Source organism: Pempheris klunzingeri, chromosome 9 (genome assembly GCF_042242105.1).
Source record: "Pempheris klunzingeri isolate RE-2024b chromosome 9, fPemKlu1.hap1, whole genome shotgun sequence".
NCBI lineage: Eukaryota > Metazoa > Chordata > Actinopteri > Acropomatiformes > Pempheridae > Pempheris > Pempheris klunzingeri.
In genome coordinates, this window is record NC_092020.1 from 5,209,715 (window position 1) to 5,237,332 (window position 27,618).

The window sequence follows — 27,618 nt, forward strand, 5'->3', positions numbered from 1 at the left end:
TCCGAATGGCGTCACCTGATTGGCTGAGGGCCTATCAATCATGCCTTTAGCCGCACCCCTCCCCCCATTCAACCACTCTCCTCTCTGTTCCAGTGTGTTTACTACACTGCCGAGCATACGGGAGACACTCGTCTTCACATGCACTGAGCCCACTAAGAAAAACAGTTTTTAGTTGTATTTGTAAGAAAACCTCCAAGAGCTCAACATGCCCAAGAGAAAGGTACGTATTCTGAAAATAACAAAAATAGTTTGAAGGGGGTATCAGCTATTAATGCCATGCAAACGATTGTGGAGACATCCCTCTGAGACATTACTTAATTATAACGCTATGTTAAACCGTTATTTCTCGCTGCTGATTTTTCCCTATTTTGTAGATATAATGTACATTTTTTATGTGTTAGAATGAATATTTTCCTGCACGGACGCGGCCTAAAAAACGCGTTTTCGTTCACGAGCCGCTGTCCTTTGGGGAGTCAGAAGTCTCTCTCGGTCTCCATGCAGTTAAAGCACAAGCAGCAGCCATGCTTTGCAGCTCTTGTCCACCTTCGTCGCCGACCTACCGAGAACAAACGCTTCACTTATCGCCATTCCGCCACCAAACCGGCCGAAAGTGCCACCAGAAAATGCTTTAGTGCCTTTACTTTGCATTTTGGCCGCAAAAACAAACCTTCGCCGCGGCGTTTGGATAAAATTGTATATTTTCTCTCTTTGTTCGTGGTCCCAAATGGCTGCGATGGCGCGCCTCTGCCGCGCGGTGGCGCGCGCGAGCCCCCGGCAGGTCCCTCCCCCTTCTCAAAGACTCCCGCGCCAGCTTTCAAATCTGAGCTTCATGCATTGAATGGGAGAAAGAGATGGGGGAGTGGAGGGGAAAAGCAGGGCCAGGGCCCTCAAAACATGGCTCCAGAGGCCCACATGGCCGAGCTCTCACAGCCCACTGCTGCAGGCACGCATCCCCCCAACATTTGAGGGCTGCAGCCCTTTAAAACGACCTGTTTCTCAAATAGTTTTTTCTTTTTGCGTGAAACTAAAAAGTTTTTTCAGCAGGTCTGTAATTATTCATAATATACACCTGAAGCATTTAGCAATTGTTTCCTGTTTTTATAAACACAATTTAAACTCCAGGAAATGCCATTTTGATTTTTTTCTGTTTTAACTTGTTAAATTTGTGTTTTTCAGTCACAGGGAACAGAAGCAGGAGAGAAGGAGGAGGTAAGGGCCGCGGGCGTTACGGGGTGTTATTTAACGCCCGTACATGTGATTAAAATGACATTTTTAATCAGTGTGTGGCATATGTGAGGACATTATCAGGAAGAAAGTGCTTGAGTGTTGAATTGAAAAGTGTGTTTCCCGAATACAGTCCCAATCAAAATCAAAGCCCCGTGATAACACTTTGTCTCTGTTCCAGCCCAAGAGGAGATCAGCTCGGTTATCAGCGGTAAGGGGACACGAACACAAACTCATTTACATCTCCAGAATGAGTCGGTAAACGTGTGCAGCGTGGCAGGATGCTGAAAAGTACAACTATGTAGACAAAGCAGTACTTTTGGTTTTAGAGAAGCAAAAACAAGCAAAGAAAAAAGGTTTTCTTTCGATAAAATGCTTGAATTTAATTCTAAGCCATGCAAAACTGCAAAATATGTGATTTTTACATTATTAAGCTTAAGAATGAGTTCAGAATATATAAATGGTGCATTGGGTTGTAAAAAAAGTTAGTAAAAATACCGTAAAGCTATTAGAATGCAAATAGAACACATTTTCTGCCAGTAAAAGTGGTACAACACAAACTAAAGACCAATAGCTGGCATAACAGTGGCGCTTAAAGTTATTACTCCTAGTATTGCAATATTGTCATAAGTGCTTAATTAATCCAATCAGGGGCAGTCATATTAGTGTTAGAAACCCTCAGACAATGTCTTAATTCTAAGAAGTTTCCTTCTAGGGGACATTTCAGAGTTTACATTTTTGCCACTTGCTCGTTTAAAAAAGTGTCTTATGGGCACTAAAGTGTTCTGATACCTTCAGAAACACATGAAGAAAAAACCCAAATTAGCAAATGAGGTCCTGTTACACTGTAGCTGTTCTTAGTTCCCATCCATTTTCTTCACAGAAGCCCCCTGCCCCACCCAAGCCGGAGCCAAGGGTCAAGAAGGCAGCAAAGGTAAGAGACACCGGCCGTGAATGAACTTGCCTCACAAAGCGGAGGACTCAGGTGGTGTGTGTGTGTGTGTGTGTGTGGATGTTTGGGCCTGCTGACCGCCTCTCCTGTTGGTGCTACAGAAAGAAAAGGCTGTGAACGACAAGAAGGAGGACAAGAAGACCAAGAAGGCGAAGGAGAACGCAGAGGCAGAGGCAAACGAGGAGAACCACTCTGAGAACGGAGAGGCCAAGACCAACGAGGTGGGTGAAGTCCTCAGGACACACACACACACACATAGACACACACACACACACACACACACAAGCACAGTATCGACTTAAAAATGCTTCAAAGTTCTGACTTGGGCCCGTCTGCTCTGTCCCCCAGGTGGAGGCAGCCCCCGAGGAGGCCAAGGAGGAGGCCAAGTCCGAGTAGCACCACTGCCCAAGTTCCTCCTCCTCTACAATCCCTCCCCCCCGAACCCCCAGCCAGCCAGCCAGCCCCCCCAAGTCTCTCACATGGTTTCCCTCCAAGGCGTATTGTTAACAGAGGAATATTTTTATCAATGATTTTATAAGTATCCGTACAGATTTTTAGCACAAAAAGCAAAGCTGAATATGGAGCGCCTTGCAGATTTGCAGTGGTCATATCAAGTGTCTGCAAGCAAGATGAACACACTAAAATCTTTTTTAAATGGCATTTCATGATTGTTGAAGGCTTGTGTGGTGTAGAAAGTGCGTCCCTGCCGGATTGGCTACGTTGTGAGTTGTGTATTCCTGTGTTTTTCCTCCTCCCCTGATCTCCCCCTCCTCCTCGTCCTCCCTTCTTCTTCCTCCACAGATTAGACCTTCCTCTCCCCTACAGTTCAGCCTTTATCCATGTTTTATTAACGGTTCAGCCATGTTAATGTGGGTAATTCTTTTAGGCCTCTAAATGTGCAGTGAGTTCCCTTATGCTTCTGTCTCTTGTTTTTTTTTTTTTTTTTTTTTTTTTTTCATTGAAATCGTGTTTTAAAAAAAAAAAAAGCGTGTTGAAGTGTGTTGTCCATAAGAAAGAGGAAGATGAACATGTGAAACATTCCGGGAACAGCGATTGCCTCCGACCTGTCTCCTAGACGACCCTGCGTGTAAAACAGCTCCTGCTCCATCCACGCTGTCATGTCGGCTTTTTCTAAACACTCTGGTTTTTTTAAACGATTGAATTTGGAAACCTTCTCTGACAAATGCAGGTGTCTGGTCCCTCTCTTATGTTCTGAAATTCTCTTAATAAAAAGAAGTCCTGGGAATTTTCCTCGAATCAGTGCCTCCAGTATGTTTCTTTAAGAGATGCAGACGGATAGAAGGCAGAGTTTCCACATTTATATTAATAATAGTTAATAATCAAATCATGCTGTTTTGCAAAGTAAACTCCAGCTCAGGTTTAAACTCGAGTCAACGCAGCAATGGAACCACAGTCTAATGCTATAGCTCAGCCTGTAAACCTACTCAGCCCAGCTCTAATGCAGTCTCCATTATTAACCACGTGCGAGAGGTTTCCAGTGTTAATCTGTGTGGGGAGATGTAAAATCAGCCCTTTAATGTGCTTGATGCATGGTAGCATATGCAAGACACCAAGCAGGACCCAGAGACTAAATGAAACACGTCTGTAATGTAGTTCCACTGCAGGTGAATCCCAACATTTCCTCTGAGCGAGCTGCTGCAGGATGCAGGTTGTTAGCGGAGGCCGGTCCTCCTGCTTGTCTGCTTTGTCTGCTTAAACCGTAGACGTTTTTGTCGATCCTCCAGAACTTACTGCCACGCTGGCTGTTAGCTGAGCACTGAAACCGGCGTGGTGCTACAGATCCACAGGGAGGTTCGGGTCAGCAAAAGGTCAGCGGCACTAGATTCCCTGATAGTGAGTGTGGATCTCACATTTGCCTCGTCATCCTCTATCCTTACAGGGTGATTCACCCTGTATGAGAATCACTAGAAGTACAGGACATGATGTTAGACCACTGAGCAAAGGCCTCTAGTGAAGCCTACACCTTTGGTGAGGGGAGTCAGAGTGCTCAGTATATCCTCTCCTACAGAGGCCTGTGCCCACCCCGCACCCTTATTGCCCTTTAGGCTTCACACACTCACATTTAACTCCACATGAACTCAAGCGTGAGCGCTGTGAACTACATTCACCTCGGCCCTCAAACAAAATACCACCGATTTATTTAGCAACATCATATAAAGACAGCTCCACATTTAGTTCTCTTCTGTAAAGCCGCATGCATCGCTTCATGTTCGAGGCCTGGCAGGAGCGAGGGGGAATGCATGTAGTCTATCAAGCAAGCAGAGTATGAATAGGCTACTTTTTCTTAGCAATGTGTGTGTGTGCTCGTGTGTGTGTGTGAGTGCAAGCGCCTGCAGCACTGACAGTGTGTGAATGTGTCTGCAGGACTGCTGCACTGTCTCAGGCCCAAACCTCACTTTGCTTTGCGTCACAACATGCAAATGAATGTTGTTGTTTTTCTTTGGCTCACATTGTGCAAACAACTGAACAATCCTCTGTAAAAGAAAGAGGTTAAATAAGGCTTGATTGGCTGCAGCTGACTTGCAGCACGCCTTCTTTATTAAAGACTGCAGCACACATGAGCGTTCATTTAGCTATAAATCACTGCGTGGGTTTTCCCCTCAGAGCGTGCGCCTGTGTCGCCTTCCCCCGTTGTGTCGTGCAGCAGTTGCAGACCCTCTGACCTGCATTGTCATGGCCGAGCACCGGGCTCCATTTTGTCGATATTTTATTGTGCACACAGCGCTATTGCCTCTCGCCACCGCTAGATGTCACCCTTGTCTCATCTTTATTCGCGCAAACTCACAGGCGCTTTGCTCATGGCGTCCTGTCGAGCTCTGATTATCCTCGTACTTTATTAACTGATGTGTCAAACGTGTTATTATTGTTCCTGGGGCATATTTGTAGGAATCATTGAATCCTAGGAGACAGATCATACATTTCATCGTGAAAAAGCACTTCAAACACTCTGAAGTGGATCCCTCCGGGCTTTTAAGAGAGAGAGAAAAAAAAAAACCTTTCATTCACATCTTCCCTCATACTTTCTTTTGAGTCTTCTGGCAGCATCATCTATTTGATGCGCTTGCTTTTCCATTTAACTTCACCCAGACGGTTCAATTAAGAGCAGATCTTCAAGCCCAGACTGTGAGTTGAGCGTCTTTTCTATCGATAAGAGGGGGAGGGGGGGGCTAAAAGGAAATATCTGCATTATTGATCAGACACAAAGTTTGGGGTCTCAGCCGCGGTGGTCTCTCTATTCCGCGCCACCTTCTTTCATCAGCGCAGTGCTTGTGATCTCCCTGCACCTGTATTGATCCGTCCATTCATCCTCCTGTCTCCTGTGACCAGTCCTCTGACTCCTTAACGGCTTCGGTGCCACGCGCACGCGCGCAGGTGATCAGCCCTCTCGTGAGGCACCCTGACACCTCAGGGCTAATTACTGCGATATTATTTGATCTGGTCTGTGCGCGCCTGCTGCATGGCCTGTCTGAACTGTCTGAGAGACCATCTGCCATGTCTGCCTGCTCGTCTGCAGCTCTTCCTCATCTGTCTGGTAATCACGAGGGAGGTACGCCCCCCCCCCCATCCCCCATCCATCCACACACACACACACACACACACACACACCCCTCAGCGCACACTCTCATTCTGTCCTCTCCAGCTCCACGATGGGTTCTGATATGGTGACTAAAATAGGCCCATTTCCCTTTTTAAACATGTGCATATCCTATCCTGTCATCCCACGCGTTTCCAGCCCGTGTCTCCTCCCCGCACTCCACATCCACTGTCCACATCACTCTGCTCAGGCCGCCACGCGCGCGCGGGATGGGTTGAATGAGTTCGCGCGCGCGCGTGTGATTGCGCGCGCGCACACACACACACACACACACACGCTTTCCAATGTGCGTTGGGGCTGCGTGTGGTTCTGGTGGGCGATGGGAGGGGAGAAGGGGGGGGGGGGGTATTCTCTGCGTCTCTGCGTAAAGGATGAAGATGACCTTTTATGAGGAAGTGATTTAAATGATGTCCTGTCGTCACCAGGGATACTAGTGTGTGTGTGTGTGTGTGTGTGTGTGTGTGTGTGTGTGTGTGTGTGTGTGTGTGTGTGAACGTGGATGAGCATTTGTTGTGGAAAGAACGTCACATTTGCACATGCTCACACACACACACACACACACACACACAGCAGAAAGAGGACAATATGCGCACACATACACGCGTGCACACACATGTTGCCAACAGGTACGCATTGACATTTTATGTGAAAAAGCCTGAGTCAAATGTCCTCCCCGCAGACCGGACCGTGGTGATGCTTGAGATGAACAGATGCTTAGTGGCACGGAGCTCTAATACGCTGCTCCGAGAGGATGTTGCTGTCTGGCTGTCTTAAATTGTTTGTGTTCGACTGTCTTGTTTATCTGCGAGGCTGGCTGCGCTCTACGGGGGTGGGATGTACGAGAGCGAGTGAATGAGAAGAGGCAGGGTGAGAAGGAGAGGAAGAGAAAGTACCGGGAGGTGAGGAAGAGGCAGGCGGGTGGGGGTGGGGGGTGAAAAGAGAGGAGAGGAAGTGTGCAGGGGGGGGAGAGGAGCTGGATGCAGATGGGGATCTATTCTCTCCGCGCACGCAGACAAGATGGAAATGAGTGGGCGTCTGTGACGTCAATCAGTGTAGACACACACACACACACACACACACACACATACACACACACACACACACACACACACACACACACACACACACACAGCACTCCCCCCCTCCTCCAGTCCCATGCTAATACATGCTCCACTGCAAACAGCAGCAGTGGCACGGATCACAGGCATAAACACCAGCACACATAAACACCCCCCCACCACTACCAACAACAAACACACACACACACACACACACACACACACACACACACACACACACACACACACACACACACACACACAGAGTTTCATCTGTGACCTGGCTGATGATGTCAGGCTCTTGTTTCTGTCATTCATTCAGAAAATTAGAAGAATTAGAATCTTCAAAGTTTTCACCAAAAGACGAAGGTGCATCATCGTTCATGAGGCTAAAGGCCCGAGAGTCAGAAGTGTCTGTGCTTATTAGACATGTATAAAATCAAAGTTAGGTATTATCAGCTTTAAGTATCTAGTAACGGTACTTTAAGCATCAAAAGTTCAGCAGAAACATGGCTTCTGCTCGTTTGCAGTTTATTATTCAGTTTATTATAGTAAAGTATGGCTTTATTAGATTATTAATGCTGAGGTTTATTGTTGTAGCTGGTTGAGGTCGAGCTTTTAGAACCACTTCAGTCCAGCGGTTCCCAACCTGGGGGTTGGGCTACCTCTGAAGAGTCATGAGAAGAAGTTTTGGAGATTCTGCTACATACATTTTTATTTGTATTATTCTTTTTGATGAAATATTGAAAAACTGTACCCCTTCTCTTCAAACAACCATCTGAGAAGTTTAGAGAGGAAATCTCTCTTTTTTATGGAGCTGCTACCAGTTCATTGATTTCATAGATGTGTTAACTGTAACAAGACGCCCATTATAGACACTGTTTATTTTTTAGGAGTCATATAATTGTATTTTATAAGTTGTTTTCATGTCAGATCTTAATCTTTAAAGTAAGTAGTCACTGTAGTTATCAGATAAATGTAGGGGAATATAAAATACATTTCCCTTTGAGGTGTAGTGAGTATAGAAGCATAAAAGTGCTTAGAATATTGTTGAATAGAGTACATTTACTTCAAAAGTGTACTTGGGTACAGCACTGGGGTAAATGTACTTGGTTACTTTCCACCACTTCCAGCAATTTAATATCGCCCCCCCATTAAGTTTGTGGACTTGAGAAAGGCAGATTTTAAAAGAGAATTGTCAAAAAGCCCAAGCAGAAAGAAAGCTGCCTTCAAATGGAATTTGTGAGATCATGGTTACGGCATGGGACATCATGTACAAGATGATGGCGTTCAAGTGGTTAGTTGTGTTACGGCAGCTCTGCTGCTAGGCAAAGACTGATGCCACCTAGAAGCTGACAATTTAGCAAAGTAGCGAGCTGGTGACAAAATGTTAATGTAGGAAATGTGAGGCTGTTGGGAATATCAGCAGACATGAAATTCGATACGACTCCATACGACTAAAATCAAAATATATTCACCTCCCATCCACTGAATAACTAACTCCCACAGCCTCCGTCATCTCCGATAATGTCTACAACATGTCACGACTTCAGAAAATGTCCACTTCCAAAGTTGTGATTACCACAAGAGGGGTCGTTCGTAAGGACTCTCACCATGAACGCAGTAAGCACGACCCCATTTGAAGGCACACAATGACTCTGATGACATCACTATGACATCATCAGGGTTGTTGTTTTTTTACTTCCTATGAGCCAATGAGGGCACCTGTTTCCTCAGTAGTTGGTCTCATGGCAAATAAACAGAGATTCATGTGCAAAATCAGTGGAATGCTCACTTAAGTCAACCATCTACACTTGATTTTTAGGCATTATGAAGCTCCACACACACACACACACACACACACACACACACACACACACACATAAATATATATACACCAGCCAGCTGCATGTACAGATGTGCTGCCTTCCTTCCTCCTACCCTGTCTGTCCGCCTGATTGATCGCATCTTATGTAAGCTTGTGTCCTTGTCACATGGCTAACATGATGAGCCATGATGCTGCATTTAGTTTGCATAATTAACAAAGTAAGGTCTCAGTGACCCACAGGTTCCTGAGTGGATTTGATGCGTGAGAGACAAGCAGACAGGAGGCGCACACACCAATCAGGAAACATAATCGTCTCCCACTGTATTCTGCATCACTGCACAATTTGGATTGATGTGAGGGGAGTTAAAGTAATGACGGTACAATTTGAGCCAGAAAATGGCACAGTTTGGTCGAAGTTGTGAGTGGAACAACAAAGTAATGTGATCGACGGGTTCGATTCCTCAGGGTTCTCTGATTCAGGCTCCATGTATGGCATGTATCTGGCAAGTTCGCCTTTAAGAAATCATCCATCCATGTCACAGAGTCGTGACGACACAGACTTCTATCCAGAGAAATGAAAAACTATTTTTGAAACACTCCTCACTGCCTTTCCAATTTTGCTGTTAAGGATGAATTAAGTAATAAGAGTGCATCAATTTCAATGTGGGGGCGGTGTGTGAGTATGTGTGTGTGTGTGTGTGTATTTGTGATGAGGTGGGACTGGAGGCGTGTGTGTGTCTGTGTGTGTAGTGGGTGGCATTAAAACTAAAGATGCAGCAGCCACTTGCGTTGCCAATTGCTCTATTTCTTTGAGTAAAATGGTTTTCTTGGCTGTTTTTCATCAAGGTTTTTATCCTCTTGTACCCTCAGCTGGAAGAGGACTGAGTCATAGCAGTCAAGAAAGCAGGTGGGTGGGAGGCACACAGTGGGTGGGGCGAGGGAGAAGGGGAGGGGGGTGAGGAGAAAGATAGAGGACGTAGGTGGTACGGATTAAGGGGGGTGTGGGGGAGGTTGTAGTGAATGAAAAACGTTATGAATGGTGAATACTATGAGTCCATTTAATTACCTGGCGTTCATCAGTCACAGAAACAGATACTGTGTGTGCACAGGAGCATAACACCCTCAGAAGTGATCATGGCTTCCATTAGCTGTGTGCCACCAAGTGTTTTATAGCAGCACGGCTGGTGACGACCCAGCATTCAATAAATGCTGCTCTCACATAAGACTTCAAAGTGGCTGGGGATCGACAGGAAGTTACAGAGGAATTCATTGGCAAAGCAACGTGAAGGGAGAGTCGAAAAAAAAATTGGCCGGGAGTCATAATTATCCTGATTCACACTTCTGATAGAGCAACATGCTTCATGCCTCAAGCACCTGCTAGCCCCAACTTTGATGCTTTTTGTTTTCATTCATACAGCAGAGGCTGCATTCCAATTTTATCTCTGAGGTATGGATAGATGAGGAGGAGAATGTGAAGGCTTTTACTCGTTTTTTTTTTTTTTAAACCTGTCAAACCTGCATGAGGGATTATGACATGGTACTGAAAATATGTATTGGCCACAGCATGTGAGAGACAGAGAGACAGATGTGTGGGTGATGTTCTCTTTTTGTCTCAGTGAGTTTGAAACTGTTGAGGGTGGATGGGTGGGAAGGCCATTAGGAAAATTGATGTACATGCAGCTCTGGGCATGTGCGCAAACTCGTACATGTGTGTGTGTGTGTGTGTGTGTGTGTGTGTGTGTGTGTGTGCTCCTGCTCTAGCATCACTGCTGTCGTCACTGCAGCCACCTCACAGTGACTCCCCTGCGACTGGAGGCCTGACAACCTCCCACGCTCTCCCCATCAACTCCCCTGCTCCTGTTCCTCTCCCTTTATCTGTAACCCCCCCCCTCCCCACTCACTCACTCACTCACTCACTCACTCTCTTTGCTTTCTGTCTCCCCCTCAGCTCTATTTTCTCATCCATCCATCTCTCTGTGCACTTTCTCTTTCATTTCACCCACCTCCTTTTTGCTTTTTGCTTGTTTTCATCTCTCACCCCCTCATTTGGTGTGTGGGTCTTCCCTGCTTTTCGTCATGCTCTCTGTGCCCACCGCGCTGCCTGTCTCTGTCTCTATGGAAACCCGGAGTGGACAAGAGTGGCTCAGAGGTCTGTGAGACGCTGATACAGACCCTATTAGATCACACGCTCTCTTTCTCTCCCAGAGAGCCACATGCTTGCAACCTCGCACGCCCAAGTGCAAGCCTGTACTGTGTGTAAATAGATGGTATGACCGCGCCACTGCCTGCCATCGTGCACAAGCCCCCCTCTGTGGAAACAGACACCCCAGCTCCCCCTGTGCCCATGGCTTATCAGTGGTGTTAAATGGGAAAGGATGGAGGCAATGGGGGAGTAAGGAGGGAGCCCTATTGTTTCATTATACTGTACGTCTCTTCAATTACTAGGTGGGGAAGGGGACCACCTGATGCTGCTTATGCACATATATTCCCATCCAAAGCGCGCGCGCGCACACACACACACACACACACACACTCTCTCTCTCTGGCCCCCACCTCTCCTGTCTCCCCTCTCAGTCTCACACCTCACGAACCATATTCTCCTCACATTTACACATTGTTGAGCCTGCTGTGTTGCGTAGACCGTGCGTCATTCGGGTCCAAACACATCTAAAGGACAGGTGATTTGTGATAAGAGGCCTCACGCAGACAGAATTTCACAGCTTTGGGTCGCTCTCCTGGGCACCATCGTGATTTGACGGTCACGCTTAAGTGGATCATTGCAGAGCGCCATCATGGGGAGGATACGTAAGCAGTGCAGCATGTCGTTTTGGGGAGAAGTGGGAGCCGGGGTGAATGAGAATGAAGCAAAAACATAAGAGAAAGTGATATTGGGATTCTTTTTCTCCCTAAAGTAAAGGCTCAGCTGCTTTAGAAAGAATTCAGTTTCTCGCACGTCTGACGGTTTGTCGAGTTTCCCCTTTATTTTATCAAAATGTACATGAATAAACTACAACAAAGGACTACATTAAAGAAGACATCAAAACAGGCAGCAATTACAGGGGTCAACAACTGAACACACACCCAACCCAGCCCCAGGCCCACCCCATGAACGCCCCCAGTGCAGTGAGATAAAGACATGCCAATGATGTCTCACATTTAGGCACTTGATTTTCCCTACCGAACCATCTTTGGTCATAGTTGCTGTTGCGCGGCTTTGAACTTAGATTCAAACAGGTTTGAGGTGGATTCGAACTTGTTTCATGTTGATTCTGACTGCGTGAATTAGAGGATGCTGATTTCATGCTGAGAGGTGTCACACAAGTCTAAATAGAATTCCTTCGGTTTAGACAGGTCTGCATCTGCCATGTTTAGAGATGACCCAAAGATGGTTATAACCTGACCACCTCCACAGAGTAAACTTTAGCGTTAAATAAACTGACACTAGATGGTACAGTACTTCACATGTTTACAGAAAGGACTCCACGAGGGAAAGGAACCAAGCACTACATCTTAACACAATTTACCTGAAAACAATGCAGTGTATCCGCACACGATATACTGTAATCAATACACTGTACAGTCTATTGCAAAGGCATTGTTGTTGGCATTTTTCTGTAGGAACTCGCCCGTCTGTTTACCACTGAGTATTATCTTGGAAAGTCTTGCAAAAATAGATCAATTTTTATTAAATCAAAAGCCTTTGCTTTGACTTCATTATGTGATCTATATATTTAGCTACTCATGCATTGTCTAACTATGTGTGCATACTGTACAGTATACTGTAAGTTTGTTTGTGTGAATGTGTGTGTGTTCTGATGAAAGTACTGTACACACTGGTAGACTAGTCCCTCTGTATTTTTTTTTTAAAGAATACACCCCTTCAGTAAAGGATTAACAAAGTTACATTAAACTGTTTAAGAAGCATAGTAGTCACACAGTATTTGGCAGTGAGAGAACAGTCCTAATGTATCCATGCACAATATCAACCACAGGCAAGGTCCACATTCTGAACAAACCCATTAAGAACAACACAGTAAGAACATGAAAAGAGTGTACAAGAATTCAAGAACCTGGAAGCGTGTGTTTTATGTGTATGCGTGTTTGTGTGTGTGTGCATGTTTGTATGTGTGTGAATGTTAACAGCACAATTGGTTTCCTAGGGAGACCAAAGGGCTATGACTCATGCAGTGCATACAGCATTTTCTGGAATTTTAACAATATTGGAAGAATTATTATTTTCCCACAAAGCCCAGATAATTACATATAATCATGTTAGAACCTTACAGAGTACTTGGGAGTTTACTGTAAAAACCCACTCAATCCCACCCCCATAGGTCTATTATAGACCAAACAGTTTATCCCTGGATTATATTTCCATTCTCCAGCTCTTTCCTCATGGCGAGCACCTTCCCCTTGCTCGGCTGTGTGTTTTGTGTAACTACGTGTGTGTTTGGGTGTGTTTTAGACTAGTCCAGTCTGTGTGTGCAGGTGTAAGGGGTACGGTTGGTAAAGCAGAGTTGATCCCCCCTGGGGTATGTAGTAGCTGCAGTAGCTGGGTTCTGCTAAATAGGGGGCACTGTGCTCGGCAAGGTATGGGGCAGGCTGGTAGAAGCATGTCACATGGTCTGTGTTAGGGATAATGTTCTGCTCTCCCAGAACTTTCAGTGCCAGCACTGTGATCATGTTCAGCGTCTGACGCCTCTCGTGTCCCATCAGACACACTGTGCTGTCGTCCACCACGCGACGCAGCGTCATCAGGTACTGGTACTTGCTTCTCTCCTCGCCGATAAAGTGGTTCTTCAAGTAGGACAGGATCTTCCTCTGCTGCTCCTGCACGTCAGGGAAATCAATGAAAAAGCGCGAGCACATGTAGCGCTCCAGTGTCTTTATCTGAGTCTCGCTGGCCGGGCGGTAGTCCCTGACCAACAGGTTGCTGTATTTCAACAAGCCGCCGCCTCGAATCTCCTCAGGGTTCCTGGTAGCGATTAGGCGATAGCGCAGGTGGTCCATGGCTGCCTCAAAGTCACCATACATGCTCTCTGCCAGGACCTCGACAGCGGGGACTGAGCCAGATGCCTGAGGACCGCTGCTCTGCTCAGGAATGTCTGTGGTTACCTCAGGGGCCTCTTTGTTCTCAGGCACAGAGCTGGATGCCTCATCAGCTTTTGGAGGGGCAGATTCCCCTGGGCCTCCACACTGAGAGTGAGGCAGCACATGGGAGGTGGAGCTCGGAATTGTGATTGGAAAGGAGACGGGCTCTGCAACCCGAGGCAATGATGAGATATGATCTTGTTCCGTTTTATCCTCCAACTGTAGGAGAGGAATTCCTGGCTGAGAGGAGGACTCTTTAATCTGCTCCTCGCTGTCTGTGTTCAGTATCAAAGGCTCCATGTCTGAAGATACCTGAGGTACAAGGTCCTCTGACTCCACCGGCGGAGTGAGGCAGAGGAGGGGAGGGCTGAGGCAGGGGGACGGGGGGCTAAGACAGAGTGGAGGAGGGCTGAGGCTGAGCATGGGAGGGGTGAGGTAAGGAGGTGAGCTGAGGCAGGATGAGGTAGGGCTGAAACTCAGGGGCGGAGAGCTGTAGCTGGTAGCAGGGCTGACGGTGCTCAGCATCGCAGATGAGAGGCAGTGAGGAGGAGGGGTCAGACACGGGGGAGGGCTGAGGCTGGGGGGCGAGGGAGTGAAGCAGGGAGGGGAAAGGCTGAGTATGGGAGGGGTGAGGCAGGAAACAGGAGGGGTGACACAGTGGGAGGAGGAGGGTGAGCTGAGTGTGGTCTCCTGTGGGCTGCCGTTTGGCTGATTCAAGTCGGTCTTTTTGGTCCGTGGTTCTCCGTTTTCATCTTCATCGCTGAGCTCAACTTCTGAGGTATGTACCGGTTCTGGGGTGTCTGAGCTGGACACGTCGGTGTGGGAAACTAACGGGTCCACTGAGTCAAGAGGCTCTGATTGTTTGGGTGCAGGGACAGTTTCTCTCAGGGAGGACTGGCTTTGCTCATCTGGAGCCACATGTGTAGATGGTGTCTCATTCGGGCTCTGAACACTGGTCTCACACGACCCCTCTGTAAGGGGCTGAGAGGACGATGGCTCTTGAGGTAAAGCAGACATGGGATCCGCAGCACAGGTGGAGATTATATCAGGGGCTGGATCAGGAGCTGGGGCCAGGTCGGGGTTTGAAGCTAGGTTAGTGGAAGGGTCGGGTTGAGGCCCAGGGTTTGTTTCAGTACAGACACTGGTTGCTGGGGTAGCTGTGGGTTCTGGACTGTGGGCGGCTGGATTTGGGTTAAAGGCTACCTCAGGGTCAGGGCTGGGGCAGGGATTTGGATCTGGACAGGACGCTGTGACCGGTTCGCTCTCAGAGACTGTACTGGGGTAAAGATTGGTTGGGACCTTCCTACACATCCTCCGGGGAGGTTTGGGAGAGGAGTGTTTGAGCACCACCATGTGAGACAGTCTATCTGAGGCCTTACAAGAGGGAGGAGAGGAGGTCTTTTTGTCAGAGACAAGGCTGGGTGGTGCAGCTAAAATATCCTGAGTATCTGGAGGGCTGACGGTAGGTGTCTTATCTGAGTTATCTGTGTGTAGTGTGCTGTGAATCTCCAGTGTATCCTGTGTGTCAGTAAGCTGTGTGTTGTGAAGTGTAAGAGATATGGAAGAGGTGGAGCAGGAACAATCGATACCCTGTGTGTCTTCTACATTTCTTGCTTCTGATGCTAAAATCTCTTCTGCCACCTCACTTATTTCCGTGCCGTTTTTCCTTTCTGCTTGTCCCTCTGTCTCTGTTGCTACTTTTCTGTCGTCTGCGAACTGTGTCTCTGTCTCTGCATGTGAGGATGTGCAGGAGTCTGGGGCAGACACGTGTGTTTCATCTTCCTCGTTGCTTCTCTGCTCCTCACTGAAACACTTGGGGGAGTCTGTGCTGTGCCGGTCTTCTGCCACGTTTGGAGACTCTGGCTGGGTTTCGTTTGAGTTTTCTGGCGGCTGGGGCTGCCCCGTCTGCTCTGTGAGTTCTGTCTGTTGGTCGGGGCATTTTGTGTGGTCGGACTGTTCTTTCTGGACAGAGAGCTCCGTGTGATGTGACTGAGCTGGTCGCTGGCCACCGTCAGGCTGGGTCTGCTCTGACTCTTCTACCGTCGCTGAGCCTTTGGTCTTCTCCGACAGCTCTGGTTCGTGTCTGAGTTCAGTCTGAGTTGGTGGTTCACCTTCATCAGAGGTTTGTTCCCTCTCTGACTGGAGGCTTAGAGACGTCTGGTCACACAAGTCTGTCTCGTTCAAGTTTTCTCTGTGATCTGATGCTTCTTTCAGCTCTACGGGTGTTTTCTCTTTGTTGTCTTTTTCAACTTGGGAGCGCTTCGTCTGGTTTGAGTGTTCAGTTTGTTGTGAGAGTTCTGTTTTTTCAGTCACCTCATCGCTCTGCTCTGTCTGGCTGATCTGAGCCCCCTCCTTGTCTTTAGTAGTGGACCTCTCTGTTTCTGGAGCGGCAGCCTGTTGAGAGGGACAGTCTTTGTTCTGATTCTCTGCGGGCTGGTCCTTTAGATCAACGGCATTATGTTTGTGCTGTGACTCCTGCTGCATGTAGGACTCCAGGAGACGGTCCAGAATGATCTGGAAGGAGTCGACGCTGAACTCAAACTGCCGCCTCAGAACGCTCACAAATTTGAGCTCCAGGTTTTTGCCGCTGTTGTTTGAGAGCGAGATGAGGCTCCAGCGGTCGTGCTCATTGAAGACCTTGACCATTTTCTGGACGTAGGCTTCCTTCATTGTAGCGCTGCTGATCCGCTCCCTGTTGACCCCGGCGGGCAGGCAGTCCAGCAAGCAGCCCAGCACGGATTCTTTGATCACCTGGGGGGAGGAAGAGTTCAACAACATGACAGCTACAACTAATGACTGCAATCTGAGTGCAATTTTGATTGTATCACTGAACTAATACTGTGATTCTCTTGTGGGTTATTTTCTGTATAACACACTTAAAGATATAAGAACCAGTACTATTGATTCAGCCTTATGTAAGATGTTAGAATTAAATTATGAGTGGGGTTATGATAACATCATTATCAATATATCACCACAAAAATGAACTCTAGAGACAGTAGAGATTCAGTGCCGGCTACCAGATAATACAGCAGAATGAATGCTGGTTAATGCAGGGGACTGAACCTTATTGCTAAACTCTGCATTGCATTGGGCTTTTTCCTATTCCTAAACTAACAGTGCAGTAATCATACCTGGAACTCCTCCTGACTGGGCAACTCCACTCCAAAGATGATGTCCAGGTCCTTGCAGCTCGTTCCGTTGTCTCGGACGAGGACGTGGCTGGCTGTGGAGCCGTTCAGACGGACATCTCGCACAGTGATTCCCTGCCTCTGCAGCCTGGCCCGCACTGCTATGATGATGTCCCGGGGACGCAGCTCCAGCGTGGGAAAGTTCCCGCGGCCGTGGATTGGAACCACCTCCGACAGAACCTGATGGAGGACCTCCACCTGCTCGGTGTTCAGGCTGTGGAACCGCTGGCTGGATTTGGTTTCAGACATGCTGCTGCCCTAGAGGGAGCGAGGAAGGACCAAAATGAGAGTTTATTACAAGTCCTCTACAAAATGTGCTATGTGTTTAACTCTCTCGCTGTCACACACACACACACACACACACACACACACACTTTGCACTCACTCGCACTCATATGCACACTCCCTGCCAGTCTGCTGTCTGCAAGTCACAGCTTGGCTGACAGCTTTTCCACAATGCTAATGTAACTGCTGTGTTGACAAGCTGACACATGGAGCGAGCCACATAGATGTACTCTGCATAAATATTCTCCCACTGCTCAACCAGATCACAACAAATTAAGAGGAAGTGTTTGACTGGAATCACAAAATCTGAAACACATTACAGTATTTGTTGCCCAGTACTTTATCACATCAGTTAGTCCCTTCGGATACAATATCTGGCTCACTTCTGTGGAAAACATTTCACCGAATGACAAATAAAAACATACTTAAAGTCAATTATTGTGTACAATAAAAGAATAATAACAACAATGATAATAATTACATGTAAAGCCAGAATAAATCTTTGTTTATTGATTGTTTCCACCAGAGGAGCAAGGGTTAAGGTGAATGAGTCATCACCAGCAGACTGCATTAATCACACCAACGTCACTAATTAAAGACACACATCTGTTTTTGTGTGTGCAGCACATGATGTGTATACATTACAAACAATCACTCCCACACACACTGATGGGAGTGCACTCGAGCTTTTATATAACATCTTTGTAAATTGGAACAAATTGGAACAAAGTGGGATTTAATATCAGCCAATTATTTTTTTGTTTTGCTCTCACACGTGTAATCCTCTGCAGCCTCTGCATCCAAACTCCATCAATCAATCTATACGGACTAGACGCGTTTTTCAATAAAACCAGACAACACTTTCCTAACCAAGGCAGTCAGTCTGTTATGTGAAGGAGTGTGTGATTGTGGGTGCATGCAGAAGTCTTTCAGGGAATGAGTGCTCATGTTTGAGTGTGCTGCTGTGGTTCATAGCAGCCCATTATGATCTATTGTTTGCTTTAATCAATAGATGTCACTCAGTGCTACAGCTGAATGCTGCTGATTGCTATGATTTGTCAATACCAGCAGGGTAAACATTGGGATACTAATGAGCAGTAATAGGATGGTCTTTGCTTGCAGTTTGTCAGGCATCAGAGAGCTATACTCTGTATCAACCACAAACAATCTATTATAGGGAGTGTTTAGAAATCACACATTTCAACAAACACTATAAAGAACACCTGCAAAGCTACTAAAGACAACCTCTCTATATAAGAACTGACTTTGCTTACCAGAAGACAAAGAAGTTGAGTCTGAGAACACAAAGCTCCTGAATAAACTGCTGTGGATGAGACATCTGTCTGTGCCCCGCTTCAAAAAAGGATGAACTTGCAAGTTGCAAGAAAAATAAACATAACAATCACACATCCAGAGGCGATAAACAGAGTTCCAGATGTTGACAGTGACCATATGTACAAAGAAACAATGTGCTGAGGAGGCAGAGAGGCACTGCGGGACTGTTTTCCAGCTAGCCCCTGTATCTCCCCCTCCCCTTTCGCACTCTTCTGCAAACTTGCAGCCTGAGTGACTCATCCAGGCGTATCGGCTCAGCTCGCACATAATCTATGGCCACTGAAAACCCAACAAAATCTGAGACTCTCATGTACACAGGACTCAGTTTACAACAAACACAAGCAATAATGCTCTGTAAACTTAGGTTGCTGTCTGGAGTATAAAATCTATAAAGTAGTATTCAGGAGGAAAAAAACAATTCTGTCTTATGAGCCTCATGTATAGAAAACTCTGCCCTGTATGTGATGTGCTATACTATACTATACTATACTATACTATACTGAGTATCTATACTTTTTAAAATTTACGTTGACCTTGTGTGTGTTCAAATATTCTGTTTTGGAGTTCTATTCACTTAAACTATTGTGATCAACTATGGTTGATACTGAAATAGCAGGTAACAGCTCAGTATTTGCTGTTACCTGCTATGTCTTGTACACAGAGACTCTGTGTAAAACATGTGGAATCTAAAATGTTAGAGCTAAAACTTGTGGAGATTATAGTTTGCCTTCTGCCCACTGGTGCCCAGTCCTTCACTGGAGCTGATCCAGGGACCTGCTGACTTCCACTGCGCCCTGCTGGTCTCCGCTCTGATCGCCTCATCACGCACTTCCTCACTCCTGAGATACCAGGTGAGAGCAATTAACCGCAATTAAGAGCCTGGCAGGGCGAAGGGCCGGATTCATCACCAGATACTGATGTGGGGGGGAGAAAAAGTGAATTATCCAACTTGACAGAGCTGAAGGTTCTTACCTGTTGCTGTGGCTTTTACGGGAGCGGCTGGCTCCGGGCTCGACAGCAGAAGTGAACCTCGAGTATCCGCCGAGCTTCGGGTCCGGTGTGCGTGCGTGTGTGTCTTACGCGTGGGTTTGTTTTTCTTGAGAAGTCCCTACCCACTCCGGTCAGGCTCGGTGCTGAAGCGGCTCTGTCCCCTAAAAGGCATGTGAGGCTGGAATGTGCGCGCGAGTTCATTCGGGCGCTGTCCAGGAGCCCGCGTGGTGCTGAAATGAAGACAGGAACGAGTCCTCGCGCTCTTGTTTTCTCCTCCGGCCGCCCGGAGCGTAACGCAGTTTCCATAGCGACCTGCCGTCATTCAGTTATGACTGGGGAGTGTGTGTGTGTGTGTGTGTGTGTGTGTGTGTGTGTGTGTGTGTGTGTGTGTGTGCGCACGGTCACAACAATATTGCAGAAGTTGTGTGTCGTGGTGGTGGCGCGTGGGGCGATAACAGGTGTAGTGCGTGTGCCACCGCCATGTGTGACCGTGTTAAAAATAAAAGTTTATGAGGCAAATTCAGAACCGAGAGACGGAACCTTTTAGCTGCGCACTGACAGACTCTCGGGGTTATTATGACAAAAGTGAGGCACTTTATTGTCCGCCTGCTCTGCAGTATAAATGGGAGATAAAATGGTATAAAATCACCTGAAATGTGACCCCAGCCTGGGCTGGTTGTTGGAGCCAGGAGTTTTTACGTTTGGGTTACGCAGTTAGGGAAACCGCCTCGGGCTGCTGTTAAAGATAATAAGCTATAGTTTTGGAGGGAGCATTTCTCCTCGTTCACATCATTAGACCTACATGTCTGGTGCTGCGTCCATACACAGTATCAGCCGTTACAGTATGAGTCATCCAGGCTGCTCCCTCCCCCTGACCCAGCCGTTAATCCCCCCAACCCCCTCGTCGGCTGGCCGGACCAGAGCCCCCCTCTCCGGACCACCGACGACCCTGTTTGTCCCCAGAGGAGCGGCTCCAGATGTTACACACTCGCTGATGCACCAGAAATAAAGTGAGAAACATGATTGAAAGCGATAAGGCAAACAGCGCGCGGCTCCGTAGAAAAGGTCAATTTACTCCTTCACCGTGAAAAGCACAGATGACGTCACTAGACGTGCACCACAACCCACCGATACCGGGTACCATCCCGGGTACAAACTATTTTTAGCCCGGATGGAACTTGTCTGCTACGGACACGCGCTTGTCCACTCCTCGAACGGTCGTGACGTGGGAGGCGCGCGCGTGCGAAATCGTGACCGTGTGACGACGGTGAAAGGTCGACAGGAGAGGCAGCGAGAGGGTCCGAAGACACAGATGAGTCAAGATGGTTCATTCATTTATGTGCGGCCACATGTTTGTGGGCCCAGCCGTCATTCTAGCGAAGGTCAAATCATATATCATCTGTCCCATGGACCCATCTGTCTAATGTTGTGCTTATTTATTTATAATTAACCCATGAATGACTCGGCATATAATACAAAACCGCCAAAAAAATACGTAGGGAAATGTGAGTCAGTACTACTGCGCATGCGTCTCATGAGAGACGCCTACTTTTCAAGATCTTACAATCTATTTATTTATTTATCCGTACCTGGACAGACTACAAAAGCTCTACCGAGGGAAAGCTATTTTGCAGCAATTACAAGTCAGTAGTCTTCACTTCAAGACTAAAGCGAAACTGCAGCGATTCCTGCAAGCAAATGCGGAAGTAGGCAGAGGGGAATCATCTTGCCTCGCTACAGTGGCGGATGTACATTAGCTTGAAAAAGTCCCATTAAACAACTGTTGGAAACAAGTGTGGCTGGATGCTGATTTGTGTCTGTGCATAACCAGACTGGGTGTCTGTCTCAGAAAGAGAGCTTCAGCATGTCGAACATGGAGAGTATCCTTTCCTGTGCAGTCCAACCTGCATAACGGTAGATACAGTAGCCTGGCAGGGGCACTAGCTAGCTAAACCAAAGCTGGGTTTGGTAGCTAGTCCTGTCAAGCATTAGTTAGCTTGTAACTTCAGTCCAGTCATTCAGTGATGAATTAAAACATTAGCTAGCTCACTTCTGTAACTAGTTAGATGACTGGTTGTTATGTCTTTACTTATTGAAGAAAGGTAATTTTTTTGTTGCCTGCACTGAGTTGGGTTGATTTAGCTCAACGTCTTTGAGTACTTTAGCTCATCTTCAGTATGATTTATTATCACACTAAAATAAAGCATCCCTTGACCAGCCATACAGAACACTTGTTCAACCTCAAGTTTGCTGCCAAGGACCTACAGCGCAACTCCAAGAAATGTGACAAAGAGGAAAAGGCAGAGAAGAATAAAGTGAAGCAGGTTGGCCTGATAGATTGTGGATTCACTAGAGAGCAGGATTCAGGAACAAGCTATTGCCTATATAAGGTGTGTGTGTTCATTCACATTTCCTGTGTTTCTCAGGCTATTCAGAAGGGGAATATGGAGGCAGCCAGGATCCATGCGGAGAATGCCATCCGTCAGAAGCATCAGTCCATTAACTTCCTGAGGATGAGTGCACGGGTGGACGCTGTGGCTTCTAGGGTCCAGACTGCTGTCACCATGAGCCAGGTCAGGACTGCAGGTCAATGGTTTGTAGAAGACCCGCCATGTTTTCTATTGTTACATAGAGCGGGTAGATTTCAACAGGTGAAAACATACCTAACACATTTACTGCAGTCAGTTACATCAGGATTATTTCAGGATAAGCTCCTAGTCTGGGTACTTACTGATATCTTTTAGCAAGAGAAAGGTTTATACTGTCTGCTGTAATGGAAAATCAGCACCACCACAAATGATAAGTCCATCATGTATCTGACCTTAAGATATTTCACATTTAATATCACTTGCCTGGTCAACATTGCAATAGTAGAAAGGAGGGCAGGAGATGTGGAACAAAGGCCTCTAGCTAGATGCAAAGCAGGGACATAGTGTTTTATAGTCAGCGTCTTAACATGTAAGCCTCCGGGGCGCCCAATGCTGTAACTCAAAACAGCACACCCAGTAGACACCCACCTCATTAACCTATCTGCCTCCTTGGTAGATATCTATAGACTGACATGACTCACATGGCTTCTACATGTTAGTAGTTACGCTGGTGTAATATGTTATACGCATATATACCAGATATTTCACTGTGCATGTAGTTTTCTTAAGTGCATATGTCAACAGCTACATCTTACTTCTGAAGAGCTGCATAGTGTAACTATTACAGGCTAAAAACTCCAAAGTAGTTTTTCCTTAAGATTCACTTAGTCAAAAGTCACACACAAAGGAGACAGAGGGAGTGAGAGTGAGCGAAAAAAAAGCAAGCAGACATGCAAACAAAAAGCCACCAATTACGTAATGTCATTAGATGTGCTTCAGACTTTAGGCTTTTAGCTTCTCGCTCTTCTGAGAGTGGCAGCCTCTTTAAATTGCGTTAATTTAGGTTCACTGTAGAACAGGCATCATTTCATAGAATAGAACTTAATAGTGTCTATAGAAATGGAAGCACAGTGTGAGATTGTGTCACTGAAAAACACCTCTTAGATCTGCTGTATGTTGTTGTAATACTGCGCCCGTCTCATAAAACATGAACACAATGGCGTTAATAATAAACCTCTGTACCATAATTTGGCCAACTATTGATAGATTGGCTGACAAGATTACTCTTTATTCTTGAAGTCTGAGGGATGCTTTTATGAAGAGAGCCAGTCATGACAAAGTATCTGGTTTAGAAGGTAAAAGTGACACCTAGTGGGAGTATAAGGATGCAGCAGTCAAAGCTTCCCCATCTCAACTGCCATCTCCCTGTCTGACTTCAAATACACTGATCCTCTTTTCAGTCACAGCAAATCAGACGGGTAAAATGTGAGAAGACTACAGAAGCTTCAGCATTTTATTTATACGTGTTTTATTTGCCCAGGTATCTAAATCCATGTCTGGAGTGGTGAAGTCTATGGATGCTACACTGAAAAGCATGAACTTGGAGAAGGTAAAAAGCTAATATAAGCACACACGGACACACACACACACAAACAAAGTGAAACATAATATGTTATCATTTTCTGTATCGACCCTTCTCTTCAGATCTCTGCATTAATGGACAAGTTTGAAAATCAATTTGAAACTCTAGATGTGCAGACGGCGCAGATGGACGACACAATGAGCAGCACCACCACTCTGACAACACCTCAGGTAGTAAGCACTGTGCTCTCAGAGCCAGGGGAGAGCCAGGGGAGACCAAGGCTGGCTTAATAATTCAAAAACTGAATCATCTAAACACATGTTTTTGAAATTTCTGTCTCCTTGGTTGGTCCCTAGAATGAAGTGGATATGCTGCTGCATGAGATGGCTGATGAAACAGGGTGAGTACACAAATACAACAGTAATAACAACAGAAAACATAAAAGATAAACGTAAATGCAGAGGATTTAAGAAAAAACACACTTACATATGTATTAAACTTTTGAAAAATAAGACATGATGAATAAGTTGTAGTAAAAGCTTTAATATATAACGCTCATTTAAAAATGTAGGAAGTGATCTCTGTCAGTGTTTACAAGGCTTCCTTGTAACACTAAAAGATCATTAAGATTAATGCTACAATTTCAAAGATGCTGTGTTGTGAGCTCAGAGAGAATTTAATATCCCCATTATGTCGATTTTCTGTAAGCAGCCGAGCAGAAATGACAGAGAAACTGTTCCCGTGTTTTCTAGGTTGGATCTTAACCTGCAGCTTCCTCCAGGCCAGACTTCCTCTCTGGCTTCATCTGTGGCATCATCAGAGCAGGTAACACATCCACTGTTATCATGAAGTTAGCGCTACGTCGGGGGCTACATCCCACAAACAAAACTCACTTTATCTTTATTGTCCCCGGCGGTCTCATTGGTACTTATGAACCAGCGTCGCACAAATGGAAATTTAAAGTGATACTCAACTGAAACACTCACTCGAAATATGTGCATTATGTAGGTTCTGGTGTTGACATGTTTCGCAGTTAACAAAAGTCCACAGAAACGGCTGAACAATGACTGTTTGGAACATTTCGATCATACGGCTTGGCAGTAAGGAGGGTTATGTGGCAGGAATTGTCTGAGTCGTTCCTAAAGATGTGATGAATCCATTGTAACCAGCACAACTCAAGCTGAACGCAGCCTCTGTTTGTGAAGGAACTTTATGCCTTCCCCTTTCAAACCTACAAGGGCTGAGTGATGCCCTGAGAAGTATCACTTTACGTGCAATTTCTAGAGCTGCCCCACTGACCGTCTTAAACCTGGAAGGGTCTTTACAGCCACTAATACTCTGATAGAAGAAAGATCTTTTGGGTTTAAAAAGCTTGAAATATTTGTCTCAAAATATTGGGACTGCTGCTGTTTCAAAGACCAGTGCAGTTATACCTTTGGCTTTATCCTCCCCTGTCTGTTTTACCTGTTCTGTGCTGTTGTCAGGATGAGCTCTCCCAGAGGCTGTCCAAGCTGCGCGACCAGGTGTCATAATGATGCAGAAACGGACAAGATCAGGAGGAAGGAGAAGAGCAGGAGACGCACAGCAGGGAGAGAAAAAGTGGGGAATAAACAAAAAAGGTGCCCCGTGTCTGCAAGCTCTGTGTTCCAGGTTTGTTCCTTTGTGAGAAAAAATGGAGGTAGAAGAGGACCAAGAGGGAAAAGCAGGATATTTACAGTCCTGGCACTAACTGCATCACATGCAGACCTTGTATAGTAATGTTCATTTGCACATTTGACATGCACTCTTATTATTTATTAGCTCAGCTATTGGACACCACTGTGCTGGTGTGTTTATTTCAAGGCGGTACACGGTGGACGTATTCCTGATTTTGTTTTTTTTTGCACAAATTGTTGAGAAAAACATGTACTGTCTAATAGCTAATACCTCATTCTAATCTGGTTATACACTATGTGTAAAGTTAACAGAGCAATATATTTATTTGTGTATGTATTTATATATTTCAGTATTGACTGGCTGGGTATTGCTAAGAGCATGCTGGTATTGTAACTGTTATGTCCTATGTGCATGACTTTGCCGAAACTCAAACATGTTTTATTTTTTATATTCTACCTCTATAAAAAGAGGGCTAGTTGTTGTTTGTCTCGCATATGCATTGGAGAAAGCTGGAAGATTATTGATATCCTGCATGTAGAGGTAACCACTGTAGTGGCTGACCACACATTCATATGCAAAGACAGATTAAAAGATTTTAACATGTTTCTCTCGTCATGTTTTTTTGTCAGTTTATAGGCGTGTTTTGGGGAAAGTATGCATCCCTGCATACTTCTCTGTCCCTCTTTTTTCCATCTTACCCCTCCTCTCTCTCTTCCAACAGGGAACAGATGAGAGGTCAAAGGTGTCACCAGTAGAGGAAGCGGCCTTCTGCCGCTCGCATGCCAGTGCCTCATTACACACACACACACACACACACATATATAAAGTTCACCATATCCCTCAGCTGGGAGCCATTACAGGTGCTGTCCAAGCACACACAAATATCTAGACATGAACACACCCGCAGCCCCGTAGCTGATGGGAGTCTTCCAGAGTGACACTCAGCCACCTCTGACCCTTTTTGTGTCCTTCCTAATCATCATCAGCACACACTTAACTACATTCACAATCATCATCAGTGCCCCCAGACTGACGCAAGTCTCTATTTTGCCTATTATGCACATACTTCTCCAAGTCCTCAGACGTTGGAGTTATCCAGAAAACACTGACCCCAGTGATCCAACAGCTGTCAGTCATTTCTGCCGGGAGTTAGATCACCTGGAATTAAAATTCCACATCATTCTGCTGCCAGATCCACAAAATCTGTTTGGTAAGTTTTGTTTTAAATCTGTTTTTAACCTCGTGTGGTCATCTCTTTAAGTATGATTAAAGCCGAGAGAGTCTTTCATGGCGGATTTTTCTCTTTCACTGTGCGCACCTCAACATATGTGCCGGGATGTGTCCTCCAGATGTGCTGAAGACAGCTCCTGTATGAGCACTGCTCCAGAGGAAGCCTGTGTTTGTATATATATGTGTGTGTGTGTCAGGTGTTGATACCTAGTGGCTTTCTTCCTCACTCCTAGAGGAGAGGGACTTGCTGACAGGTAGGGATCTGGTGGGCTGGTGGTCCTGTCCCTGTGGCTGACCTGTCTGCTTCAGCATGGTGTGGAGCCACACTGCTGGTGGCTGTGTGAAAAACCTCCAGTTACAACACGGGGGGTCAGTCAGAGTATGATGTGACTCACACACATGATATGAAACAACCAGACGGTTACAAGCTGCGATTCAGCAGGACAAGATCCATGTTGCTAAAACCCACATTTTTATCTCAGGGATCAAATAAGAAAATGTTCTAGTTTCATCGTCTTATGTGAGATGATTCAGTGCTTTCATTTGACATTTATTTTTTATTTCATGTGGCATCGTCTTGTGCATTTTGAACTTTTGGTCAAACAGAAGACAATAGAAAAGATCCTTTTTGGCTTTGGCAAGTTGTGATGGGCATTTTTCTACTTTTTGACATTTCATAGACCAAATGATAAATTCAAGTAATAAAAAGATATCCATGTATTAAATCGAGAATGAAAATAAACTTCAGTTGCAGCCATATGTGTATTTAAGATTATATATAAGATTATTATTATTTACTTCCCATTTTCCCTGTGATTGGTACCAAATTATAATTCTTTCCAGGAAACTTCCTCAGGAATTACAAAGAAAGTGACTGACCTACAACATGTAGTGTTCTGAGGTGTCCTTAAGTGAACTTAAAGTTCACAAAAATGTTGAAGCTGCATATTTATAGTATATATTATAGGTTTAAACTAACACAGGGCCTCAAACAGAAAGAAAATCAACGCTCATCTGGTATAAAAAAATATATGGTGCATACTCTATTTCACAAGAATATGCGTTTATTGCTTGTTTTTGTTGTTTAATATTCTTTGCGGTATGACTTAAAGTTGTTTAATGGTCACAAGTCAACCCCTTTGGTTGCTATGGTGTATCATCAGCAGTGTGTGCAGACAGTGAAGAGACTCGACATCTATTTAAGGTGGCGT

General features: G+C 45.8%; 3 protein-coding genes across 4 annotated transcripts; 2 read left to right on the forward strand and 1 right to left on the reverse strand.

Annotated features, from left to right (window-relative positions):
• Window positions 1–100: 100 nt before the first annotated feature.
• On the forward strand, window positions 101–3,433 carry hmgn6 (high mobility group nucleosome binding domain 6). Of its 2 annotated transcripts, none has more exons than XM_070836624.1 (6): window positions 101–220; window positions 1,177–1,209; window positions 1,406–1,435; window positions 2,108–2,158; window positions 2,278–2,397; window positions 2,525–3,433. In XM_070836624.1, exons 1-6 carry the CDS (start codon window positions 206–208, stop codon window positions 2,570–2,572), a joined length of 297 nt encoding a protein of 98 aa, XP_070692725.1. In that variant the 5' UTR covers window positions 101–205; the 3' UTR covers window positions 2,573–3,433. The 2 variants fall into 2 exon arrangements, with proteins under 2 accessions (XP_070692725.1, XP_070692726.1); XM_070836625.1 differs by having other exon boundaries at window positions 2,111–2,158.
• A 6,111-nt stretch (window positions 3,434–9,544) lies between these two features.
• Window positions 9,545–19,892, reverse strand: LOC139207589 (terminal nucleotidyltransferase 5C). The gene is made up of 6 exons (XM_070837328.1): window positions 19,693–19,892; window positions 19,308–19,419; window positions 16,904–17,218; window positions 16,243–16,520; window positions 13,205–13,764; window positions 9,545–9,657 (listed from the first exon to the last, which is right to left on the reverse strand). Exons 1-6 carry the CDS (start codon window positions 19,890–19,892, stop codon window positions 9,545–9,547), a joined length of 1,578 nt encoding a protein of 525 aa, XP_070693429.1.
• Window positions 19,893–21,368: 1,476 nt separating this feature from the next.
• On the forward strand, window positions 21,369–25,744 carry LOC139207057 (charged multivesicular body protein 1B1-like). Its single transcript, XM_070836690.1, has 8 exons — window positions 21,369–21,450; window positions 21,797–21,894; window positions 21,997–22,143; window positions 23,480–23,548; window positions 23,644–23,751; window positions 23,878–23,921; window positions 24,274–24,346; window positions 25,006–25,744. Exons 1-8 carry the CDS (start codon window positions 21,435–21,437, stop codon window positions 25,051–25,053), a joined length of 603 nt encoding a protein of 200 aa, XP_070692791.1. The 5' UTR covers window positions 21,369–21,434; the 3' UTR covers window positions 25,054–25,744.
• Window positions 25,745–27,618: the final 1,874 nt, after the last annotated feature.